This window comes from Aedes albopictus, chromosome 3, assembly GCF_035046485.1.
Source record: "Aedes albopictus strain Foshan chromosome 3, AalbF5, whole genome shotgun sequence".
NCBI lineage: Eukaryota > Metazoa > Arthropoda > Insecta > Diptera > Culicidae > Aedes > Aedes albopictus.
Window position 1 is genome coordinate 317,742,435 of NC_085138.1, and position 23,184 is coordinate 317,765,618.

General features: G+C 39.4%; 1 protein-coding gene across 3 annotated transcripts in view; it reads left to right on the plus strand.

Annotated features, from left to right (window-relative positions):
• The window catches only part of LOC109401225 (uncharacterized protein DDB_G0284459), a 337,393-nt gene that overhangs the window by 89,772 nt on the left and 224,437 nt on the right, over positions 1–23,184 (plus strand). For all 3 annotated transcript variants that reach the window (XM_062842581.1, XM_062842583.1, XM_062842582.1), the window contains exon 3: positions 15,359–15,382. In XM_062842581.1, coding sequence (XP_062698565.1) covers positions 15,359–15,382 — 24 coding nt within the window. The remainder of the gene's footprint in view (positions 1–15,358; positions 15,383–23,184) is intronic.

Consider the following 23,184-nt stretch of genomic DNA (forward strand, 5'->3'; position numbering starts at 1 on the left):
TGTGGTATGCCTGCTGTTTTAGAATGCAAGATCTAGTCGTAATATATCATCTATGGAAAGAAACTTAGAGGATAGCCAAAAGTTTTATGCATAAAAAACAAAAAATGGTCCAGAACTATCAATGTCGCTTACGTCACTCTGCAGAATTACGGCAGATCTGGAATACACTTGAAACTGCAACGCACCCAAAGCTGAAGGTTTGTCGAGTATTTTCGGGCCTGTAACACGTTGCATATCGTGTCATAATCATTGACAGAGGAAGATCTCAGTTAAAAACTGTGGAATTGATCATAGAACACTATGCTGAGAAGCAGACTTTGTCGCAGTTGGGACGTTACGCCAAGAATAAGAAGAGGAAGATAGATTGCGAGTAGATCACATTAAGAGGAAACCGTCATCCAAAGACATAAAACACATTACGCGGAAATTGTCAATTTACTTTTCCAAAATAAATAACGCCACACACGCGCTTCTCTGCAGAGTGCAGATCCATCCAAAAAGCCAATCCAATTTAGTCCGAAAAAAACCTAGAGCACTAGTTCACTTGCCGGTATATCTACTGACAGTCAAGAACCAAATTGTCACAGTACCTATCCCGCAGCTTCTTGCGGATCAACATATGGCACCGGTACGTACCGGTCGTCTCGTCATCATAGGACCACAGACAAACAGAATTATAATTTGGAACAAATTGCGACTAAAATCGTCGTAACGAGATCATAACCGCCCAATGCTAATCAGGCCGTGTTTCGCAATCCGCTAAGTAGGTGGCGGCAAGGATGGGAACACTCACTTGCAAAGAGTTACACTCACTTGATTTTTTCTCAGCTAAGAAGCGTGTAATCAAGAAACGATGTATGGACGACTTTTGCATTGTGGTTTTGTTTAAAACTTTGCCGAATAGAGTAGGGGTCACACACGCATATCGAAGTCGTGAAGGAGCTGCGAAGGCAACTCTCCACGAGGTGAATGTAAATTACACTCACCTCGTGGAGAGTCGCTTTTACAACTCTGTCAGGACTTTGGTATGCGTGTGCGACCCCTACTCTATTCAGCAAAGTTTTAGACAAAATCATAATGCAAAAGTCGTCCATACATCGTGTCTTGATTGCACGCTTCTGAGCTGAGAAAATAGCAAGTGAGTGTAACTCTTTGAAAGTGAGTGTTCCCATCCCTGGGTGGCGGTAGTGAGCAAAAGAAGCAAAAACCACAAAAACGATGCGAGCGCCGAAAGCTAGCATGAGAGCACAGACAAACAGACGTATCACTTGAAACAAAATGCGATAAAAACATCGTCACGCAAACATAATCGTTCAATGCTAATTACGCTGTGGTACGCAAACCCACTGAGTAGATGGCGTTTGTGAACAAACGTCAAACAAGAGAAAAACGATGCGAGCGCCATGAGCGAGCGATTTGCGAACTACGGAATATTTGAATAAACCGTTAAAAAGGGAAACGATGGGAAGTGAGTAGAGTGAGACGTCTGTTGGTCTGTGATTGGACTGTCTTTCAAATCACGCAAGGTTCATTAATTTACCTACATCTTTCCTAATGAGCGACTCTTGCATTAAGCAAACGACGACGTTGGTCGTACTTCGATTGCGGTGAGGTACGATTGCATTTTGTCGATTATGAACAACTGAGGGGTTTTCAACGTTTTTAGGGGGTGTCACGGCGGATTTGTAGACTCCGCTTTAGGATAAGAGTACATGTTTTCTATTTTTGAGAACGATTTATTCTGAAGAAATAGTACCCTGAAGCTTCAATAATGAAATATGAATCATAAGTACGTAATTTCTTATATTTTTGTTTTGTTAAATTTAAGAAAACATTTTTTTTAAATTTTTTTTCTGTTTTTTTTTTCATATTATACTGTTTTATTTAATCTTAGTTTTCAGTATACATTTGCAGTAATTTTACTTTCATCGAAAAAAATAATTTCCAAGAAATTAAAACGAGTCGGTAATACAACTCAATCAAACTTAAAAATGTACTCTTGATTTGCAACCTAATTGGTTAGCAGAACCTCTGTTTGAAGTAAACATCCAAAGCGTATTTTTAGAACAAACCAATGCTCACTGTTGTCACCGCACAAGTGAAAGGGAAAACAGCTAAAGTTGTCTATATCTTATGAATGGTCGTGCAGTGCATACACGAAGGGGTCGAGTCGGTTCCCAGCCAAGACGGCCGTAGAAGTCGCTCTCTGTAAACCACCTACAGACATACATAAACCTATATATTGTTCAAAAAACATAACAAAAATTTCCAACCTAAACAGAATATGACACTTTCCGGACTATTCATTCAACGCTTGAAGCACCAATAACTATAAATATTGGAAAACTGGAAACGCTCGTCTCACCCATTCACGTATCCACCAGCCGGGCGTAGGTGTTGAGATGGAAGCCAGTAAGGGAGAGTGTTCCAAAACGTTCCGACAACGATAGTTGAAGGACCGAAAGCAGAAACTTTTCATGTTACGGTTTTATCAAATGGAACGAAATCATTTGATTCTTATTGTTTTTTTTGTGTTCTGATATTGTTTTTCCATATAATAAACTTTGCTACGCTTTTTTTTCAGACATTCTCGTGAAATTACACCAGTACACTAAGGGAACTTTCACAAATTACGTCCAATATGTGGGGGAAGCAAGAGGTTAGTCCTAGAAAAGTGTGACAGTACGTGTATAAGGTAAGGAAAATAGCGACACAGAGCCCCCTTTGGGTCTAGCACCTCAACGGGTCAAGAAATCCTCAAAAAAGATGGACATAATAAATGAATCCCTAAGAACCATGCAGCTGCCGACGCTGTGCTAGATTCGAAAGTTCTAGGAGATGGTGAGATTTTTTTTCGAATTTTGCGTCTCAAGGAGCATGTACATTACATGTATTGCAATAAAGTGGTGTTGCACAGATCAATAGTTCCCCAGCAGATGCCACAAGCCATGCCAATTCCTCAAATACCGAAAGTGCGATTAGAAAGTGAAAATGGTTTTCCAGATTCTACATATTAAGAAGCATTCATCACAGTATAGTGGAAAAGATCAATGGTTCCCAAAGAATGGTTTATTATTGATATTCCAACTGGGGTCGATTTCGCAAGACTCGATAGTCGGAGGAGAAGGTGTGAATGTTTTTAGGATTTTGCATCTCAAAGAGCACCTAATACAATAAATTGGTGTTGAAAAGCTCAGTTGTTCTGAAGCTGCGTTCAGTTGTTCTGAATTGGCTATGCCAATTTCGCAAGACTTTTGAATGCTTTCTAGGTTCTATATCTCAAGGAGCACTAATTGAAATAAAGTGGTGTTGTGAAGCTCAGAAGTTTCCAATCTGGTGTCACGGGCCATGCTATTTTCTCAAAAATCTAGACTCTAGATTCTAAAGTGCTATGAGAAAGTCTGAGAAGAAGGTGTGAATGTTTTTTAAGATTCTGCGTTTCAAGTAGTACTTGTCACCATATACTGGTGATGTAAACCTCATGGTTTTCCGATTGCTACAGTACAGTTGACAGATTGCATTCCCACGTGCTTTCGGCCACTAACTTATCACCCAGTTTACCACCCACTGAGAAATAAAAACAAAACAATCACTGTTAAATTTATTCCCACATTTTTGTTATTATCACAAAAATTTGATGAGGCGAGTGAAATTCACGAAAACGACGTTTTATTCTTTTAATACATTGCAAAGTAATTTTAATCATTCGTTAAATTGTTTACAAGAACCTCAAACAAATTTTTGCGAAAGATATTAGACATTTAGTAATAGTCACTCATCTGGCACAAACTATGTATAAATATTTTAAGCGTGCGGTCTTTCTCCGCCATCCGGCTCGGAGATGACCGCGGTGACAGTTGTTTGTCGTACCACAGCGATTGAATCCGCGTGGCGGCCATGTTTTTACACACGCTGCTGAGTCAAGCTTGAACGTCTATCTGCGGTATGGGTATGATCATAAACCACTTAGGCGCTGTCCATAAACTACGGCCATTTCAGACCCCCTCCTCCCCCCTCGTAGACTTTTGTTCGTACAAAATTTTCGAAATTTGTATGGAGCGTAGACTTTGGCAAAACCCCTCTGTCCCCCCTAAGAGTCTACGTAGTTTATGGGTAGGCCCTTAGATCAAATTTCGGCCATGCAGATGCCCCTTGTCACCCTTAAGCGCTCATGAGGCCTCTTGAGATCTCCCTCAAATCCCCTGAGAACCCCTAAAACGCCTTTTAGGCCACCTGTGACACCCCTGCGACCCTCTGGAAATCCCTGAGTACTCCACAAATGTCTTTGAGACCCCTCGAAACTTCGTTTAGAACCCCTGAAATGACACTGAGACCCCAAAATGCCTCTGAGGCCTCTTGGGATCCCTGAGAAGCCCTGAAACCACCTGAGACCTCTTGGGAGTCCCGAAAAATAATTATATTTTGTTCTCACACTTTCGGTTATTGAGAAATTCGCATGGTCCGTGACCGTAAATTGAAAAACACTGATTTGCAACACATTTATATTGAAGATACTCCTTCTGGAGGTGACCAATCCGAAAAATATGTTCACTTCTTTCTTGCACTTTTGGTTCTTGCAAAAATCTTGTGTCCCGTGAACAAAAATCCTGGTGGAGCGGACCTGGTGTGATGGTTAGAACACTTGACTATCACACCGAGGACCTGGGATCGAATCCCACTCCCGACAAACTCACAAAATGTGAGTTCTTCCTTCGGAAGGGAAGTAAAGCGTGGGTCCCGAGATGAACTAGCCTACGGCTGAAAATCTCGTTAATACAGATAAAAAAAAGAACAAAAATCCACTGAGTTTTGCAACGCTACTATATTGTTATCAGTGCACCGTGAGCGTGAATCGATTTTTTTTTGTTCATTTCATCCTCAAATTTATGATTTCTTACTCGCGTGGCTAGTGACCATTAATTTAAAAACACTGATCTTTGAAATGCATCTTTATTAAAGATACTGCTCCTTGAGATGAACAATCCAAAAACATTTCCAATACTTTCTAGCTCTTTCGATTCTCCAGAAATTTCCGTGACCGGTAATGTCATGTTGGGAACCACTGGGCTATATTTAAGTAAGTTGATCAAAAGGCGTAGAATCCGAAAAACACTTGCGGTTCTCGAAACATTCACGTGGCCAGTGAGATACTAATCCTTGAGATAATAAATTTGCACTTCTTCCTAGCACTTTAGGTTCATGAGAAATTCTTCTGGCCCGTGACTCCAGATTGGGAACCACTGATCTTTGACCCATGATCGTAGGTTGGGAACCACTGAACTTAGCAAAACTGCTAAATTATTGATTTAACTAAATAACTTATACACTTTTTACAGATTTGCAACTTTGTAATCTTGATAAGCATTCCCAAATAATGCTTCCCCCAATTTACGCTCCCCCCGTTTTGAGTGTCAATTGGGGTTTTGGTGTATCTGCAATCTGACGTAGCAGGTGCCATTCTTCTTCTTCTTTCGGGCTCGACGTTCCAACTGGAATTTGACCTGCCTTTCTTAAACTTAGTATTCTTTGAACATTTTCACAGTTATTAATTGAAGGGTTTTCTTTGTCTGCCATTGCAGTCGTTCGCCAGGAATAAATGAAAAAAAAAACATATCCCATTGGTTTCTTGAATAAGTGTAGCTGATCTGGGATACCGGAGTAACAAGTACAGGTGTCAATCAAGATTGACCACAAGCTCACTCAAAATAATAGAAACGCAAAATTGTTTGATTTCTTATTTGCAGTACGTTTACAACTGATGCTGATAGGGTGAAATATACTTCGTCATATGCGCTAATTCCCGTCACAGCAGACGGAAAATAGCCATTCATTACAAATATTCCGACTTATCTTTGCCAATGCCTTATTACAAGGAGGCAAAAGATGTAAACAATATGTAAACAATCGACTACCAGCCCCTTTATAGCACTAGAAATCGAATAATTATACTATATTTCACGTTTCAATTTTACTCCACTTACGAGTTCACTTTTGTTTCTCGTTTACGTTTGACGAAGGCAACCGCATCGAAGAAGCAACTAACCGAATTGTTCTTCATCTTGTTGCGAATAGTTCCTATACGTTAGGGTCTTGTGGAACTGGCAACCCTGGAGCAAGAGCGATGTTCAATACAGCAGTTGTCTATTGGAGCTTGCGTATAAAGAACAGTGCGTTTTAGTTCGTGAAAGGTAGAACAACGATGAATTGTGCGCTGTTGTTGGGAGATTTGTACGTGAACTAATACTACAACGTAAGTTTTTATTGTAATTATTTACTGTTAAATTAATTATCTTTTAATAAATTGCAGTTTTTGAAGCTGCTTGAAATAGAAGTTGCTCTCAAAATGGTATTCTAGTTCCGAATGTACCACACGCCCCAACAACCGTTAAAATTTCACTTTGCTAGATTTATTGTTGAGCCAACCTTCAATTCACACTCCACAGAAGCTCTGTGGCACTTCAAAGTTGGATTTCATTGCTGCAGAATCAATCGCTTTTCCCATCGGTAAAATGTTTGCTTGCAGGTTTTTTCGCCTAGGGAGGATGCAAGCAAATGTGCGCGTGGATTTGCTGCATACGAAACATCGTTTTTCACAATTACAGAGAAAGATTTCTTCGCTGCACTACTGTGATGGTGTTTTATGATCTGAAAACATGAATTGAAATGTTATTATTATTATTATTATTTCTTTATTATAGAGATTTTCAGCCCTAGGCTGGTTCATCTCTTGGAATTGAAATGTTATTCTAAACCAGTGTCGCGAAGCATCAGCGTACAAGTCACAAAAAAGCTGATAAACACCAAACTTGTATCACCCTGTCTCTGCGGTTTCTGATTCGCTTTCTCTACAGTCGCTAACACCAGAAAAGACAGAATCCCATCATAGTCACCCGGTCACCCTTGTTTTGCTACAATCATCCTGATTTGGATACGGCTCATGTGAGTGTCATGACTCTCTCCGTCGCCTCAAGCAGATGCACGCGCAACAGCATGTAAAACTATGCATGTGTATTATCACAAGCACGGTACTACGTCATAAATCCTATTCGTTTTGCATAGCTCAGTTTAAACGCACACATTGAGCGCACCACGCAGTTCGCCCTGGCTACGACAAACGCTCTCACTTCGCCCGTTATGCATCGTTGCTCAGAGAGATTGATTCTCTAGCAACCCGCCTGAAGCATACTCAGCAACTGCTATCGCTGCAAAGCTACGAAGGGTGGAACCCACAACATGTTTGTCATTCCAGGCATGACATGCTATCTGGTTCGTATCAGCTTGGGAAGGGTGACTCCAGAAAGCGGTGCAAGTGATTGTCTCGTGATGGTCGCGATTATTCGCAAGACTGTTCTAAACCTGCTTGGGCTTAGTAGTTTCTATACCCAGAAAACATTTCCAGTCGGTCCAGGGTTTTGAGAGTCGTTGTGAATCATAATGGAAACATTTGTGTTTTGTGACGAATCTTAAAATATTTTTGGAGTCAGCAGACTTTAAATTGTTGTCTGGGCTTTCCACTATTCGGTTAATTTTAACAATCAATTCAAATATGCAACAATTAGTAAGTATATCGTGTATTCAATTTGCTCATTCATAATTCACGATATTTGATTTACTTGTGATTTAATTTTCACTTTCATTATTTTAATATAGGATAGTTTTGTGAGTAAATCCTAATATGTTTCGAATATATAATGCTTAATAATGTTTTCTTGCAATATCAATTTAAAATAACTAGGAAACGAATAGTATGAAAGTGCAGAATTTAATAATGCTTGCTTATAGATTCGAAGCTAACGGGTGATCAAGACTTAAGACGCATATTTGACGAAATCGACAAAAACTGACTACTTCGATTTGACTAACGTAACCTATTTATAACAAATTAGACATTTTTCTGTTTTTCGATTGATTGTATGAAATCTTTTCGTTAGTCCGGAGCTGTTTGGACCGATGCTGATAGTGCTAAAGATGTGGACGAAAGACAATTTTCAAAAATAAAAACAGTACTAAAATGAGGATCAACAAAAATGGTCATAACGAACACATCGACCATCTAACAGTTCATAGGCACACCAAAGATTACTGAACTATATGACACAACATATCACGCAGAGAAATAAATTGTAAACACAATTAAATTCTAGTTCAAATCAACCGATTTTTCAGTTTGCTATAGCGACAAACTGATTTCTAGTTTGAACTGAACTGTTCCATTGTTTGATAATAGAAATATTTTTGTTTGTCGAATTTTTTGACAGTTTGTTAGGCCAAACTGAGATTTGTTAGTTTCAACATAAAATAATGGATTGTTCTAAACGACTGCACTTTTGCCGCTAACAAAGCCAGAATGTGATTGTGTTGGTGACGGCAGCTCCTGCGGTAGCTCGAAAATCTATTTTAGACACAAGGCAAGAGGATGAAAAGTTGAACGGATAAAAAAAGACAAAAAGGCGAAACCTATCAACGTTTTGTGGATGCTGTCTTGAGTACCTGCGCGTTATCCATCACGGCCAAAACTGCACTTGGAAGTTGCAGTGCTGGATTTGTTACACCTTCCTTGTTGTGGCGAAGTTGGGGTAAGGATTTTAAAGATGTGTGAGTGCTTCCGGGCGATGTTTGTGGTCTCCATTTTGTAGAAACAAATGAAATTTCTAACGTTATATGTAGGGACAATGGAAATTCGCGATTTCGCGGAAGCCGCGAAATCCGCGAAATTGGGCTATGGCCGCGAAATTTGAGAAAATCCTCGATGTGCCGCGAAAATTAGTAAAATTTTTAAAATACCCTACAAATTTCCATCAATTACACTAGTTTACAAAATAAAACGAAAGTCGTGAACTTCTGTCAAAGACCAAAATTTTTGAAGCATAATTTAGCGCTGATTTCGAAACCGTGCTTCAAAAAATTTAAAGTAGAACAGTTTTTGAGTTTTAGCTCAATATCGAGTTTTACAATTTTTTAGAATATGGATTTAATAAAATTCAAATATCTTGCGTTTTGTTCAAACAATTTTAAATCATTTTTTTCATAAATTAAAAGCTGAATATAATACCATTCGATCATCTGAATGCAGGATTTGTATCAGATTGATGAAATTCAATATATTGGCGAGTTTTGGGGATGATCTCCTTAAATTTTAGCAAAATTTCCGAAAATATATGAAGATTTGTATTTTTTTCAATGAGTAAAAAACGATTTAAAAATTCTTTCTCGACGGTTATTTGACACATCATGTGTAAGCGAGTTACAGCAAAAAAATCAGCTCAATCGGAGCATTGATCACGGAGAATGAGATGTTTGAAGTGAGCGACGTTGCTTAAAAATAGAACAAAAATAGATTTCAAATCATCAACCTTGTATGGAAAGTCGAAAAAAAATTCACTCTACTGTAATTTTTTTCCTTCGCGTTTTTGAACTCAGGGCATGATTCTACACCAAAAACAATCATCAGCTTACCGAGTTCAAAAATGCTGTAAACTAGTGTTACAAATATTTTTGCATAAATTGTCTGATAATTTTTGGCAGTATAAAGTTATCAGGCAATTTTAGTTACATACGAGTTAAAGTTACGAGCTTATTGCATAATAAATATGTAGGCTGACCAGATTTGTCCCGTTTAAATACGGGACACATTTCGGAAACTCAACAAAAAGCAAATCAATGTCCAAAAACAGAACTGCATGTTGTTAATAATGCTATTTCAGCTAGAAAGAACGAATAATTGAGTCAAAAACGTTAACTATGCTTCAGTGACGAGTGTTTGAAAATGTTGTTGTCCCGTTAAATACGGGACGGATGGTCAGCCTATAAATATGTGCTTGTTTTATATTTCTTATTAATTTTTTTACTTTTTTACGGCGAATTCATGATTACGTCTTACAAAACCAAGTCAATTATTCATAGGACATTCGAATTTGAAGTTTTCTACAACAAAACTGTCAAAAATATGGGACCGCGAAATTGCCACGAAATTTGCAATAGTCGTTCGCGAAATTTAAGAAATTTTGCCGCGAATTTCCATTGCCCCTAGTTATATGGCATGATGATAATTGGTTGTTTTATCGATAAACACTGCGTAAGAACAAAAAATAAATAAATTTGGGGTAAGAAAACTATCAGTTTGAAAATCAACCATGCGTTTTATTGTTTTGAACAAGTGTCATTTTTCTGCGTGTAAATTTAAACAATAACATTCTTTAAACCTTGACAAGACAAAAGAAAAACAAATACAAAATCGACCAAATGACAATAAACCGAAACTTTCACACCTTCTACCGTAACCTTCTGAGTCAGTACGCAACCAGTGTCTTACTGGACGACATGTTTCGTGCACGACTGGTGAATTGCTTCTGAAGGATTACGTTCTCTATCCTATCCAAAGGACTAGTGAACTGTCGTTGTCCGCGCAACGCGAGACGATTGTGCGCACAGCACAGTGATGGGAGAGGTTTCTACGTCCCTCGACGTGCCGCTAAGAACCTTAAAAAAAAACATTTAAGGCCGAGTGCTCAGATGTCTGGCCTATCATATAACAGAATAACTGTTACAGCATTTGGTTCAGAAATTTTAAAAATATGTCAGAAAAGTCCAATTGAAGCGTTTTTGACTGTTTTCCCCTAATAGGTTGACTGATCAACACAAACTACAATCTGTTATAGGTACAGTATTCCACGGTGACGGTCGTGATCGTGAGTTGCACAAATGGATTGAAGCGCGCACGCACGAACGCACGGACTAACGGGCGGGCCGTGCCATATTATATTCGATGCATTTTGAGTGATCTTTTATTTCCAACATCGTCGTCCTCTGCCGGCATCAAGTCGAGACGAGATAGAAGATTCTAAAAATATGCTCAGTTTTAATGAAATTGGATACGCTTTCCCGGTTGTGTCCCCTTTTTGATGGGATTGTTCACTATTGGTACTGTGATCACCCACAAAACATGTCGCCATCTCAAAGATGTGCATCCCCAGCTGCAGTTTTTGGAAACACTTTGCTTCACTTTGAAACTGTGGGACTCATCGAGCGGATAATTAGCCGGTTTGTCAGTCAGTAACGAATGGACGTGGTTTACCCTCTTCTTTTGATTACGTTTCCACTTGCTGTCTGAGAGTCTTACTCAGATGACGAGCGGCGACGAAGAACTCTTCAGATGGACGGGAAACTCCCAAATTGGGACGCATTTAGAACGGTTTGTTCTTGAGCATGAAGAGTGCACTTCCTTTTGCCATAAATCCGTTCCTTCAACCTTTTTCGGAGGAAATTAGGGAGCTGTGCAGGTTAGGCTTGGACGCCATCGTGGCGTGATTTTAGGCACTTGTGATGATGCGTGGTTCCCGTGGGACAATTAGTCGGTGAATTTCGTTTCACATTACTTTTTGCTATTTCTTTTTCATGTAAGAGCGAATGGTTGGTTAACCTAAAAAGAATCTTAACTGTCACAAATATTGATAAATGATCGTGAACCTACTATACTACCTTCAGTTTACACCAACGGTTTGTTGTGTGACCTTCTAGTACCTGATGTGATCTGGTTGATGCATTACAACAGTGGTCCAACGCACCACACAAGACATATTGTACCTAACCTCAACCGAAATTCTGTTCCACCATAAAAAAATAAAATTTCAACCCATAATTGAATAACCAAACATTGACCCTTCCATTTATGGTTTGGCCTCGCAGCATCGTGTGCCGGCAGCCACTAATCAACCACCAGCCAGCCGGTAGCTCTTCGAAGGTCATCCCAACCGAATGCTCGAAAATCACCTTGTTTGTATCGTCCAGTGTTGATCGACACTTAACCAATATACTCCACACCCCGTTGGGATCGCCATGCAGGCTGCTACCAGAGAAAATAGGTAGAGAAGCGAAGAGTGTGAAGCCAAAAATACCTTATCGAACCGTCAAACTGGTATCCTATCGAACAAAATCAAAAAACATTAACGATTGCTGCATAATTCAAGATAAGTATTGCGATCAATTGAAACATTTTTTCAACAATATTTTTAAATATCAAGGATGGTACTGTAAATAACAATGATTTCTTAAATTGATGAACATTGATCCTTTTTGGAATACAATTTAGATTATTTCTTGTTAATAAATCAACAGCATAAATAATTTTCTAATGCAGTATATGAGAAAGACACTACCCTCGATAGGTGGATTAATCTGTTTTTCGGCAGTTGCCAACATCCTAGTGACGAAATCAAAACAGAAAAAGTGTTGCCATTCAGACGGCTGTTCACTCTTCGCTTCTCTACCTATTTTCTCTGGCTGCTACTACTATAGACAAAACGCGCAATTCTTTCCACTACTGACTGGGCTCTCCTATACCTACCAAAGTCGCATAGGACACATTCCACGCACTTCTACACCGCGATTTTTGAACTTCATTGAATGATATTTCCGAGCTCTTGCTGTCGATTGTGATTCTTTTTGCATTAAAATGAAGATAATTGCTTATATTTTTCGGAAAGTACCTGAAACTTTAAAAACTGCTTCTAAAAAGTAGCAAATTTCTTGTCGTTCGGTCAAAAATCGTTATTTTTTGCGATGGTGTCCCGTTACGCTGTATTTCTTGATTTCTTTCGAAGAACATAGGTCCAATTTCCAATTGAAAAGCATAAAATGAATCTTCTATTCAAATCTGATCGTTTGACATGCTGGTTAGCATGTATTTATTAACATAACAGTTTTTGGAAGCAAAAGTTTGATTCTCGCGCAAAACGTAACGCGTGGAATGTGTCATAGGACACAAGAAGAGTCAGCGCTTTCAGGTGCCGATTTCATCAATGAGCTAACTTTGTAGTGGGTTGGGTATCCACCATCCGTCCATCAACTGCCGGTGTTCGACTTTGGTGATGTTTGTTTTTCTCACATCCATAATGTGCTAATTTAGACGGTTTGAGCTACCGGCGGTGGCATCAACCAGCAATATGCTTTCCAGTGTTCGAGAGCCGAGACGTGTAGCTAACATATATTTCGGTCATGACGATGATCATGGGCTTATAGGAGTTTTCAGTGCAAGACACCGCACCGAAGAGCGAGATGAGCTAGTCAATCAACACATCATCGCCGTTGCTGAAGCCGGAAATCTCCGATGGTTGGATGTATCTTTCCGTTCCGTTTGTAGGTATTTCACTTCCTTCGATTTGTATCGTTTGAGGACGTAGCTATCAGATCCGCTGCTGTAGCAGATCAAGAGCACGAGTGCGTGAGAATTGAACCTGCAAAGGGGGCGTACTCACACCTTATTGTTCATCTGGTTGTTAAACGGAGAGCAAGCCTATTGAGAAGGGCTTAATTTAGACAGCTCTTCATACCATAAGCTGGTGTTTTAACCTGGTGTTCTAGTTCTTCACACTGTGAAGCCGATAGCTTGGGCTTTGAAACATTTTTGCTTTGTAATGCCTCGTTGTCTTCCGTCTTTGACCTTAACATTCAGAACAAATTCTCAACGGATTTTGTAGCTCACTGAACAATTAACAATAGAGGAAAACAAACACCTCTCTCGATTTGCGTTGAATGCGTGCCATAACTATATAAACATCATAATTTAATTAAAACAACTTCCCAAATGCGGATAATTATCCGTGTTCACAGATGTCAAGTTCATGATTGAATCAAACAGCTCAATAATTTGACACGGAGCGTGTAGGCTTTAGGCATACTCCGTGAACACTAATCCTCTGAATTATAGACACACTGCGCAAACTACTGCGAGGCCTTATATGCTGCAAAGCAATGGCCGGAAATGCTACCGGTTCGCCGCTGATCGCATAATTTAATTAGCAAAAACAAAATGTGCTCGTGTAGATCTGGTTTCCATGTCAAACAGAAACGCCTTCTCCTGGGGCGTTGGAAGCAGTCATAGTGAATAGTAGAAATGTATGCCAAGAGTTTATGAATGAAACATATCGTTTTTTGAACAAAGAAGGGAGTAACCGTGTTTTTGAAGTTGTTGTTTAAGATTGTTGCTAACCAAGCGACATTCTGTAGCTAAACAGACTAGAAGAGATTCTTATAATCATCATAAAACAAAATTAAAAGATGTTTGGTTTAATGACGGTTCTAAAAACCTATACAGGACTAATTGGTAATCAAAAGGGGCCCATATAGCCGAGGCGGTAAACGCACGGGTATTCAGCTTGACCATTAGAGTGGGTCATCGTTTATATGGAAAAATGAAAAATTCAATGGTATCCCATCAGATCAAAGCTTTTTTGATCCCATTTCAGGACCCAAATAGGTGTGCAAAATTTGTGCAGGATCGGTTATGTCTACGTTTTGCGCATCGCGTTTGAAGTTTGTATGGAGTTTTACATGGGAAAACACACTTTTTGCATTTCTCTCATAACAAGCTCGATTTTTTTTCTGAAACCATGCAACCGATAAAAGGAAAACATAGCCTAGGGTGTCCTGAAAAACTTTGTCGAAGACCGCGAAGTGATCTGATGCTTATGAAAAAAGTTATATCGTTGGCGAAACAGCATGATTTTCTTGCTATTGTTATTCCTTTACATGTTAAAACATAAACACATGCATGCGGTTCGTTGGTTATAACTATTTTCACAAGAATCGGATCGCTTTGCGGTCTTCAACAAAGTTTTTCAGAACATGCTATGCTATCATTTTACAGTATTGGTTAAAAAGTTTCAGATAACTTCTTCAACTTATGACAAAAATACAAAAAAGTATGTTTTCCCATACAAATTTCAATTGCAATGCGCAAAGTGAAGACGCAACGAATCATGCTCAAATTTTGCACAGATACTCAGGACCCGAAACGGAACCAAAAAAGCTTTGATCTGAGAAAACGGTTCCGATGACCCACGCTAATGACCATGCTGAGGGTGACGGTTTCGATTCCCGGTCGGTCCAGGATCTTTTCGTAAAGGAAATTTCCTTGACTTCCTTGAGCATAGAGTATCTTCGTGCCTGCCACACGATATATGCATGCAAAAAATGGTCATTGGCAGAGGAAGCTCTCAGTTAATAACTGTGGAAGTGCTCATAGAACACTAAGCTGAGAAGCAGGCTTTGTCCCAATGAGGACGTTACGCCAAGAAGAGAGAGAGAGAGAGTGGTAAAATATTACTTAGATCCCCAGCTTTGATACTCTAAATATGTGGTAGTACAAGACGTTCATTATACTAGCAAAGTTCACCTGGGTATTTTAGTGGAGAAAGGTATCGCTCAAGCTCCGAAGTATGATCCTATTTACTGAGCATCTCAACCATCTGACCGTCCTACAATAACCAGGCATTCTCTTTAAAATTCTATTATGTATTTTCATTTAATGTTACATTATCTAATTTCCAGTATTAACATCTTATTTTCCCTTCATTTTCAGGTCGTTTCGATGGCAGTTGGTCAGGTGAGTAAAGTACGATTAGCGGTAAACCCCCCAGTAGTAAAAGTTACCTAACCGATCCAATAATACGGTTTCGCACCGGTGATATTCGTTCCGGTTGCGTGTGTTCGCCTGTCGCATCTCTGAAAACCTCTCAGCCAAAACAAAGATGTTCGAAAACAATTATCGACCATTAGAAGCTCGTCTCACCGTGTGGTGGTACCGCAACGGTTATCCCCCAGACTTCCCAACCCAGCAGTAGTGTCACAATCATTTCAAACGACTAAGACCGTCCGACGACTCGATGGTGATCGTTTCATTCATTTTTGATCCGCACCGCCCCATCACATTTCCCCACGACGACGAAATACCGCGTTTTACTTTTTATTTATCCCCTTTCACTAGTAGGTTGTTCCGCGACCGCGACCCATCCCAATCTGAAAAAGATGCGAATCTTCCGAAACCAATGAAAATCTAGCTCCCTCTTACGAGAACAATCAACAATGCGTGTTCCACAATGAGAAAAACGAAAAACGTGTCTTTCCTGTGCTCAAGAGCAAAGCATGCCGTTTTACTCTATCGCATGCACGACGACAACGATCACAGAAGGAAGACACAGTTGCATGGGGGAATAAGTGCGAAATGCATCGTAGGAAAAAAATCAATTTGTAGTATGATGCTCAAACTACAACAACTATACAATTTAGTACGCAATCAATAATATCATGCCATAATATTCGGTTAACGGCTGCTTCAATCGACTATCAATCGGATTTAACAGGGTTGGTATTCGGCATTCTTGCAGTATCCCCTGTCCACCGTATGAGCCTAATATAGATCTTATCCTGCCTCGCTCCTAGACTCCTTGTACTTGCAAGTCCTCCTCTAGTATGGTCAATATGGACACAATATACGGTCCATAAAGGACCACCGTTCTTATATTAGCTTCCTATACATGATATATTTGATGCGACGGTGAATCTTCCTTGACCGCAGTTTCTTCAGGAGTCCATAGTAGGCACGATTTCAGTATGACGATGTACCTTCGTATTTCAAGGCACGCATTGTTGTCATTCTTCTACCACCTCGAAGGTATCCTCATCTATTGTAACATTGTTACCAAGGTATATCCTATCTAGCTCAGTCCCACCTACCAGCACCTGGTTTACTTTGGCTGCATTCACCGTTAGTCAGCCTTTTGCTGCTTCACAGACGAGTGCACAACAGTTATGCCACCGCACCGTTCCAAATGTTCTAGCAATAATACCCATGCCGCAAAGCACACAAATTGGTCGGAGCTCGTGAAGATCATACCCCGAATCGTCACATTACAGCTTTCAAAGTGATGTTAAATAATAGTAGGCAGAAAGGCCCATTACCGCGTCGATATTGGAATGAACAGTTCACCCGAAATACTTCCCGGGGAACTTGCTGTTCTAATTCTTAATATTGCATAGTTCTGTGCGGACGATACTGCCGTATACTGCCGCAAAGTCGATGAACAGGTGATGCGATGGGACCTGGTATTCGCTGCATTTTTTGAGGTTCTGCAGCACGGTACGGATCTGGTTCGCTGTTGATCGGCCGTCGATGAAGCCTATAATAGCAATTTGTAGGCGGCATTCAATATGGTGATTGCTCGGAAGTCTTCCCACATCATCTTGTTCCTGTGGACGGGAAAGGTTATTTCTTCCTTCCACTGTTCCGGTAGCAGTACGGCTTCGCAGATCTTGACTACTAACTGGTGTAGATAGATGACCAACTTTTCCGAGTCCAGCTGCGTTGTTGGTTTTGAGCTGCTGAATGGCATCCTTAACTTCCCTCAGAGTTGTAACCGCCAAGCGTTACACTTCCTATCGCGAAATAGTTAACCCTCGAGTGATCACGCTGTTGTATTTTGTACAACAAGTTGAAAAAATCTCGCTTTTTGTATTCAGCATTTGCGTGGTGCTGGTGGTGGTGGCCAACCGCGCGAGTTACGGAAGGTTAAACGATTTACACCGCCATACCAGCTTCTAAAGAGAGTCAAACTATTCGTTTTTAATCAGATTTCCATCCTGGTATTTCATCTTTCGATTAGTACGGAAACTGCAATCTTGGAACCTTCAGTAACTCTTGTATTCCTTCTGTGAAGTGAATTCCTCCAGATTCCCCAATGGATTTCTTCTGAGAATTTCTTTAGGAAATGCATCTAAAATTCTGTATTCTGAGTTTACTGTATCAGAAATTCACGGAATAGTAGCTTAGTCTGATTTTCCTAACAATTTCCTGGTGGATTTCCTGAAAAAAAAATCCTGAAGAAACTCCAGAAGGAATTTAAAAAGTTGGGTATGGGATAATCCGATAAGGCACTCCTAAAGAAATACTATTTCTACGATTTGCTTCTAATATGATTAGTTTCAGTTAGCCTAGAGTAACGGAAAGTTTAAAAAATATGTGTGATACACAGGTGTAAAATATTGCATACAAAAATATTAACTGCTACAGCGAATGAAATGTGAGATGTCATTATAATGAAATAATAATAGCTTTTATTTATATCACCAAATCAGGATGACGGTGTGTAACAATGTACAGACTTCTAGTTAAAATTGATGAATAGAATGTAACAATTGATCGAGATGCGAATAAAAATGATTTAAAACAAACTCCTTAAGAAATTCCAGGGGTCAGACATTTTTTTCAGAAAAATTCTCACCAAATTTCAAGAGATAACCAAGCGGAATGGTACGAGATAACTTAGAGGAATCCAAGAAGGAACTTCTGAATAAGTAGTTCTCAAAAGTATCCCAGAAGAAACTTCTCCAGAAATCTGTGAAGGAATTGCTGGAGGAATCTCAGAACTTCTGGACGTATGCGCTCCGGAAAAAAGGATACGTAACCTTCTTTGGAGATATCTAAATCGCGTTCCGAGAGATTGATTATTTCTGGAATTGTGTCATTCCTGAAAGCGTCAATCCTGGTAGGTACTGAAATTGCAACATGCGTCACCCTTGCTTTAAACGAAAATAGACAATACGAATTTAAGTTTCTCAAATTGACAGATACACCCCGTGTGGTCAAAACCGTCATTTTCACGTAATTTTCAAATGTCATTTTCACGAATGTCGTTTCCCCGAACCCAAATTCCCTGAAAGCCAGCTCTCTAGATGATCCATTTAGCCAGATCCTCCCTCCCTCCCTCCAAAAAGTCTGCGTAGTTTATGAAGGATTATGAACATTTTATGGTTAAAGATCACTTCGAACAAAAATGTAATGTGTACTTTTTTCTTGAAAACGGGTCATTTGGGAAAACGGCTTTCGGGGAAATGGGTAATTCGGGTAACTGGCATTCGGGGACACAAAGTTCGGGGAATCGACATTCGGGGAAAAATAGTACAATCGTAAAAACTTTTTGTCAGAGGTTGACAGCTAGCCAGAGTCGGAGCTACTCGCCGTCCGAAAGCAAGGTTGATGTGAAAAGAAGATGCGCTGCATCCCGTAGGGTTGCGACAAAGATGTTTTAGCTGAAAAAAATAATGACAGTTTATAGTAAACAGCATAAATTTACTTTGAAAATATGATTTACAGTCGACTCTCCACATATCGACGTTCTACATCTCGATATCTCTCCCTGTCTCGATGGTTTGGTCGATCCCTTCAATCTGCATAATTCTACCTTTCTGCATGTCGATATCTCCTTATCTCGATATCTCTTTATCTCGATGCGATCTCGTTCGTTTTTGGTCTATATTTTCTTTCCATATGTCGATATGCCAGTTTTATAGTAAAACTCAATTCGTATCGAAATGTTGCAAAATATTTTGTTAAATAAAATTACTCCGTTTTTGTCAACTGGAAATAGAGGACCGTGTTGACAAAAACGGAACCAAGAATGTTTTACATTCACATTTGAATGCTAAAGCATTTTCGGAAAATTAGATAATTGGCTAAAATGAATGAAATCTACAAAAAAAAATATGCTTCGCGAACCGCACGATTTTCGCATCAAAAACAGTGCATGCACTGTCTGGTCACACGTCGCGCGGTAGAACGCTTTCTACTTCGCATGATTCCGCGCGCAATCTGGCATGCTAGCGCAACCCCGAAATTGGGGGAAATAAACTCATATTTGAGTACTTTCTATCTTCGTGTACGTTCTCATCGCCATTCAGATGCGCATCGAAGTGCTGTTTCCACGGTCTCCACCTTTCAATCATCCTATGTCTGCCCGTTCATCAAGATACTCCCGTCCTTATATTTACTAGAAGATTTCGGTTCACGACACCAATTTGTTGCGGGATGCGTTGAACTTCTAGTAGAACATTCGTATTTCTTGAGAACGGCACAGTAGTTTCATTTCCTCGCACTCCACTTCTTCCAGGTGGAGTTTTTTGTTCTCCTGAAAAAGACGGATTTGCTGTTACTGCTGCTATTTGTATTGTTCCGTGCTCTGGTGGGTTCCATACTGCAGCATTATTATCCATGCTGCGTTCTTCTCCTCTAAAATTGCTCTGCATTCCTCGTCGAACAATTCGTTCCGTCGACAACGTTTCACTCGAGTGACTGGAAGGAAGAGTGGCGTCAATGTCAAAATTGGAGCAGCGATCATCTGTCAAATCCATACAAATTCCCGTTCCAAACGAGCAGGAGACCTGTCCAAATTGGAACACCTGTTGCCGGGTCTCGTGGCGTAGTGGCTACACGTTTGCTTCATAAGCAGATGGTCATGGGTTTGATGCCAGCCCCGGCACTTTCGTCAGTTGCTCTTTCCCCCTGAGAGCAGCTGACACTGACCCTCTTCTGAGCCCATGGATCAAAAGAAACCCGGATACTTGGACATCGGCGAACGGCAACCCATAATGGATCCCGAATGGAACATCAACATCCTCGTGCTCATCATTCTACCATGATAGGGTAGAAAGTTAAAGCAGCACAACGGCAACTAGTTCGATGTACCCGAATAAAAAATGCAGTAGAAAAACCGAATGTTGTATTGTAACAGTACTATTTAAAACCATATTGTTACAATAAACACCACTGTAAAAATAAAAAATACAAAAACAATAAGATGTAATGTTAGACACCATACAGTGTATTGTAAATGAGATTTTTACAATATACTATACGGGTTGTTAAGTATCGTAACAATATAAAAAAATATTTTTCTCCATATATATTTTTTTACAAAACCATATATTTTATTGTAAATGAATTGTTCGAAATACTGATACGTGGGCTTTAATATACCGTACATTGTATGGTACACGTATGATTTCAAACAATAAAATGTACCGTAAATATATTGTTTTTAATTGTAATTTCACTACTGGTTATAAATTTAATCATGGTTTTGGAATGGTTCTCTTTTGTTATGTTGTATTGTTTTACATTAGATAAGCCATATAATGTTATATTATCTCGTCATGTTCCTTCGATAATGGCAGTTCTAGCCAAACTAACCTAAACTCGTCTAAGTCTGAGTAGCCTCTGATTGCATTAACAGTTGAAGCTTAAGTTCCCATGTCCCACCAGCCAGATAACCGGGTTTTGCAAACTAAGCATTATTTGTGGCAACACTTTGAGCGGCATGATGGAACTATGCCTAGCGCGCTAAGTGTTATTAGACCACTAATGTAGTTGCATGAAGTGGGTGACGAGGTACATAAGTATCATTACAGCATGCTTAACCATTATTGCAATATTGAGGCTCCAATTTGACTGAACTATGAAATGTGTACATAACAACTCATGAGAAAACTGTCAAGTTCGATTGAACTATAAGTTAGGTTAAAAAGCGAAGACGAACTTATTTCAGAAGTCGTTTCAGTGTCCAGTCCAGTCCTTATGTTAAAAATGTCAAAGATAAATCGCATTTAATTCGGTTGTTGTACAAGGCAATTTCACATGAGAGAAGAAGAGAAAGAATAGTGTTGAACTCATCCACTGATTTACGGTAATCTGGCCTGCGTCTTTCCGGGTTGACCTACATTCGTATTCCTCTCATGGCACTCTACATACCTAGCCCACCATATATCTTGGATATGCAGTCCTTAGGACACCTGGTTTACCACTTTATTTAAACATTTTATTGACTTTAAATAGATGTTTCAACTTATTCATTTTTCTCTCTTTCATTTCCTTTGCAACAAAAATGTCACGGACATCAACAAAACAAAGCACGGAAAAAATCATAAACTGAATAAAAATTTAAAAATGCACGGAAAAAGATTGTTTCGGAATAGTGAATGGTTCAAACGTAAGAAAAACAGTATAATATATTGTTACATAAAGATCGGATGTAAATGTATAATAGCTACCAATGTGCAAAGCTTTTAGCGAACCATTCCATTACAATACACTATATTGTAGCTGGTACACTGTATGGTACAGGAATGGTTTTCACCAAATACCCTATGGTTAGTTTTTATCCGGGTAGTACAATAAGAATAGAATACATTTAGGCGCTGTACAAAGTGTATGTACAGCTTCCAATTGGAATCGCTCACGCAGTGCCCTAGTGGACAACAGAGCTGTAAATTAGGTTAAGTGATTGAAGAATAAAAAAAACAGTTTGAATAAAATACTATAAATCTTATTTATTCAAATAAGGTTGTTATTAACATAATTTAATTAATGCAGACTAGTATACAAAACAGTGACATGGGGAGATCTCTCGAGGATTACACACACATAATATATCTGAAAAATAAAATTCTATTCGGATGCCTCTATTTACTTAGATTTCTAGTATGTATAAGGCAATCCATGAGACAGATGCGATCAGCTGATTTTCTTTGTTTACCATGTATTTTTGACATTTGTCGATCGGGGTGACAGTTAATCACAAAGGAATTTGTTAAGCACTGAGAACACTCGACGAAAATTTGGTAAGTTGCACGTACACTGTGTTTACAATTTCAGCTGTCACCCCCATCGCGATATGTCGTCATGGATTGCCTTATATTCAACGATAAAATGTTTCGGATAATTATTATTTTAGTACTAACCATGAAAAGGGGGATCAAGTCTCCCCATTTTGAAAATACGGCATATCCTTAAAAAATGAAGGAAATCTTACAATTTCAAATAGATCATATTCATCGAAAATACAAGAAAACTTGAAAAAAAAACGAATAGGAAGCCTTTGGAGTTATTTACCCTTTAAATAAGCCATGTACTGAATGGGGGATCAAGTGTCACCCATTTTTGAAAAATACATCATAAGACACGCCTCCATAAAAACATACTTTTGAAAACTTTAACTATAATTTAATGGTCTTATGTTGTGTATAAACTTGCAAAAGATGCGTTATGGTCATCATCAGTGCTTCCGGTGAAGGATGTGCACGTTGATTATGCTGAAGTTGAAGAATCGGACCTTGATTCTCAACCTGCACATTCTTAGTCGTTCGGCAACCAACCAATCACGTGCCTCTGTATATCGCCCATCACGATACAATGCCGATTCGTTCGTTGGAAGCTCGTTAGATGGACTGTCTCGATGGTTGAATATTTGCTGGTTGGAGCAAAACCCAACTAAAAAGCACTGTCAGTGTCCCACTCGATGTCAAACCGTCTGACCGCTGTCGCATCGCAGCTCATATACATATACAGAACGTTTGTGCTTGCATGTGAGTATTGCGTGACGTATTTCTCCTCAGTTGCGTGTGTCTTAGAGCATTTGAATCAGTTGTCAGTTGACCCAACGAACGAACACGATTCGCTAATCAGGGCGCAGTCGTCACCCAACCAGCGATTCCAGACTGTAGAAGTTGTTCCCAGATCGCGCTTATTTGATAGATAGATGGTATGACTACCTCTAAACGTTCAAGATATGGACCCTG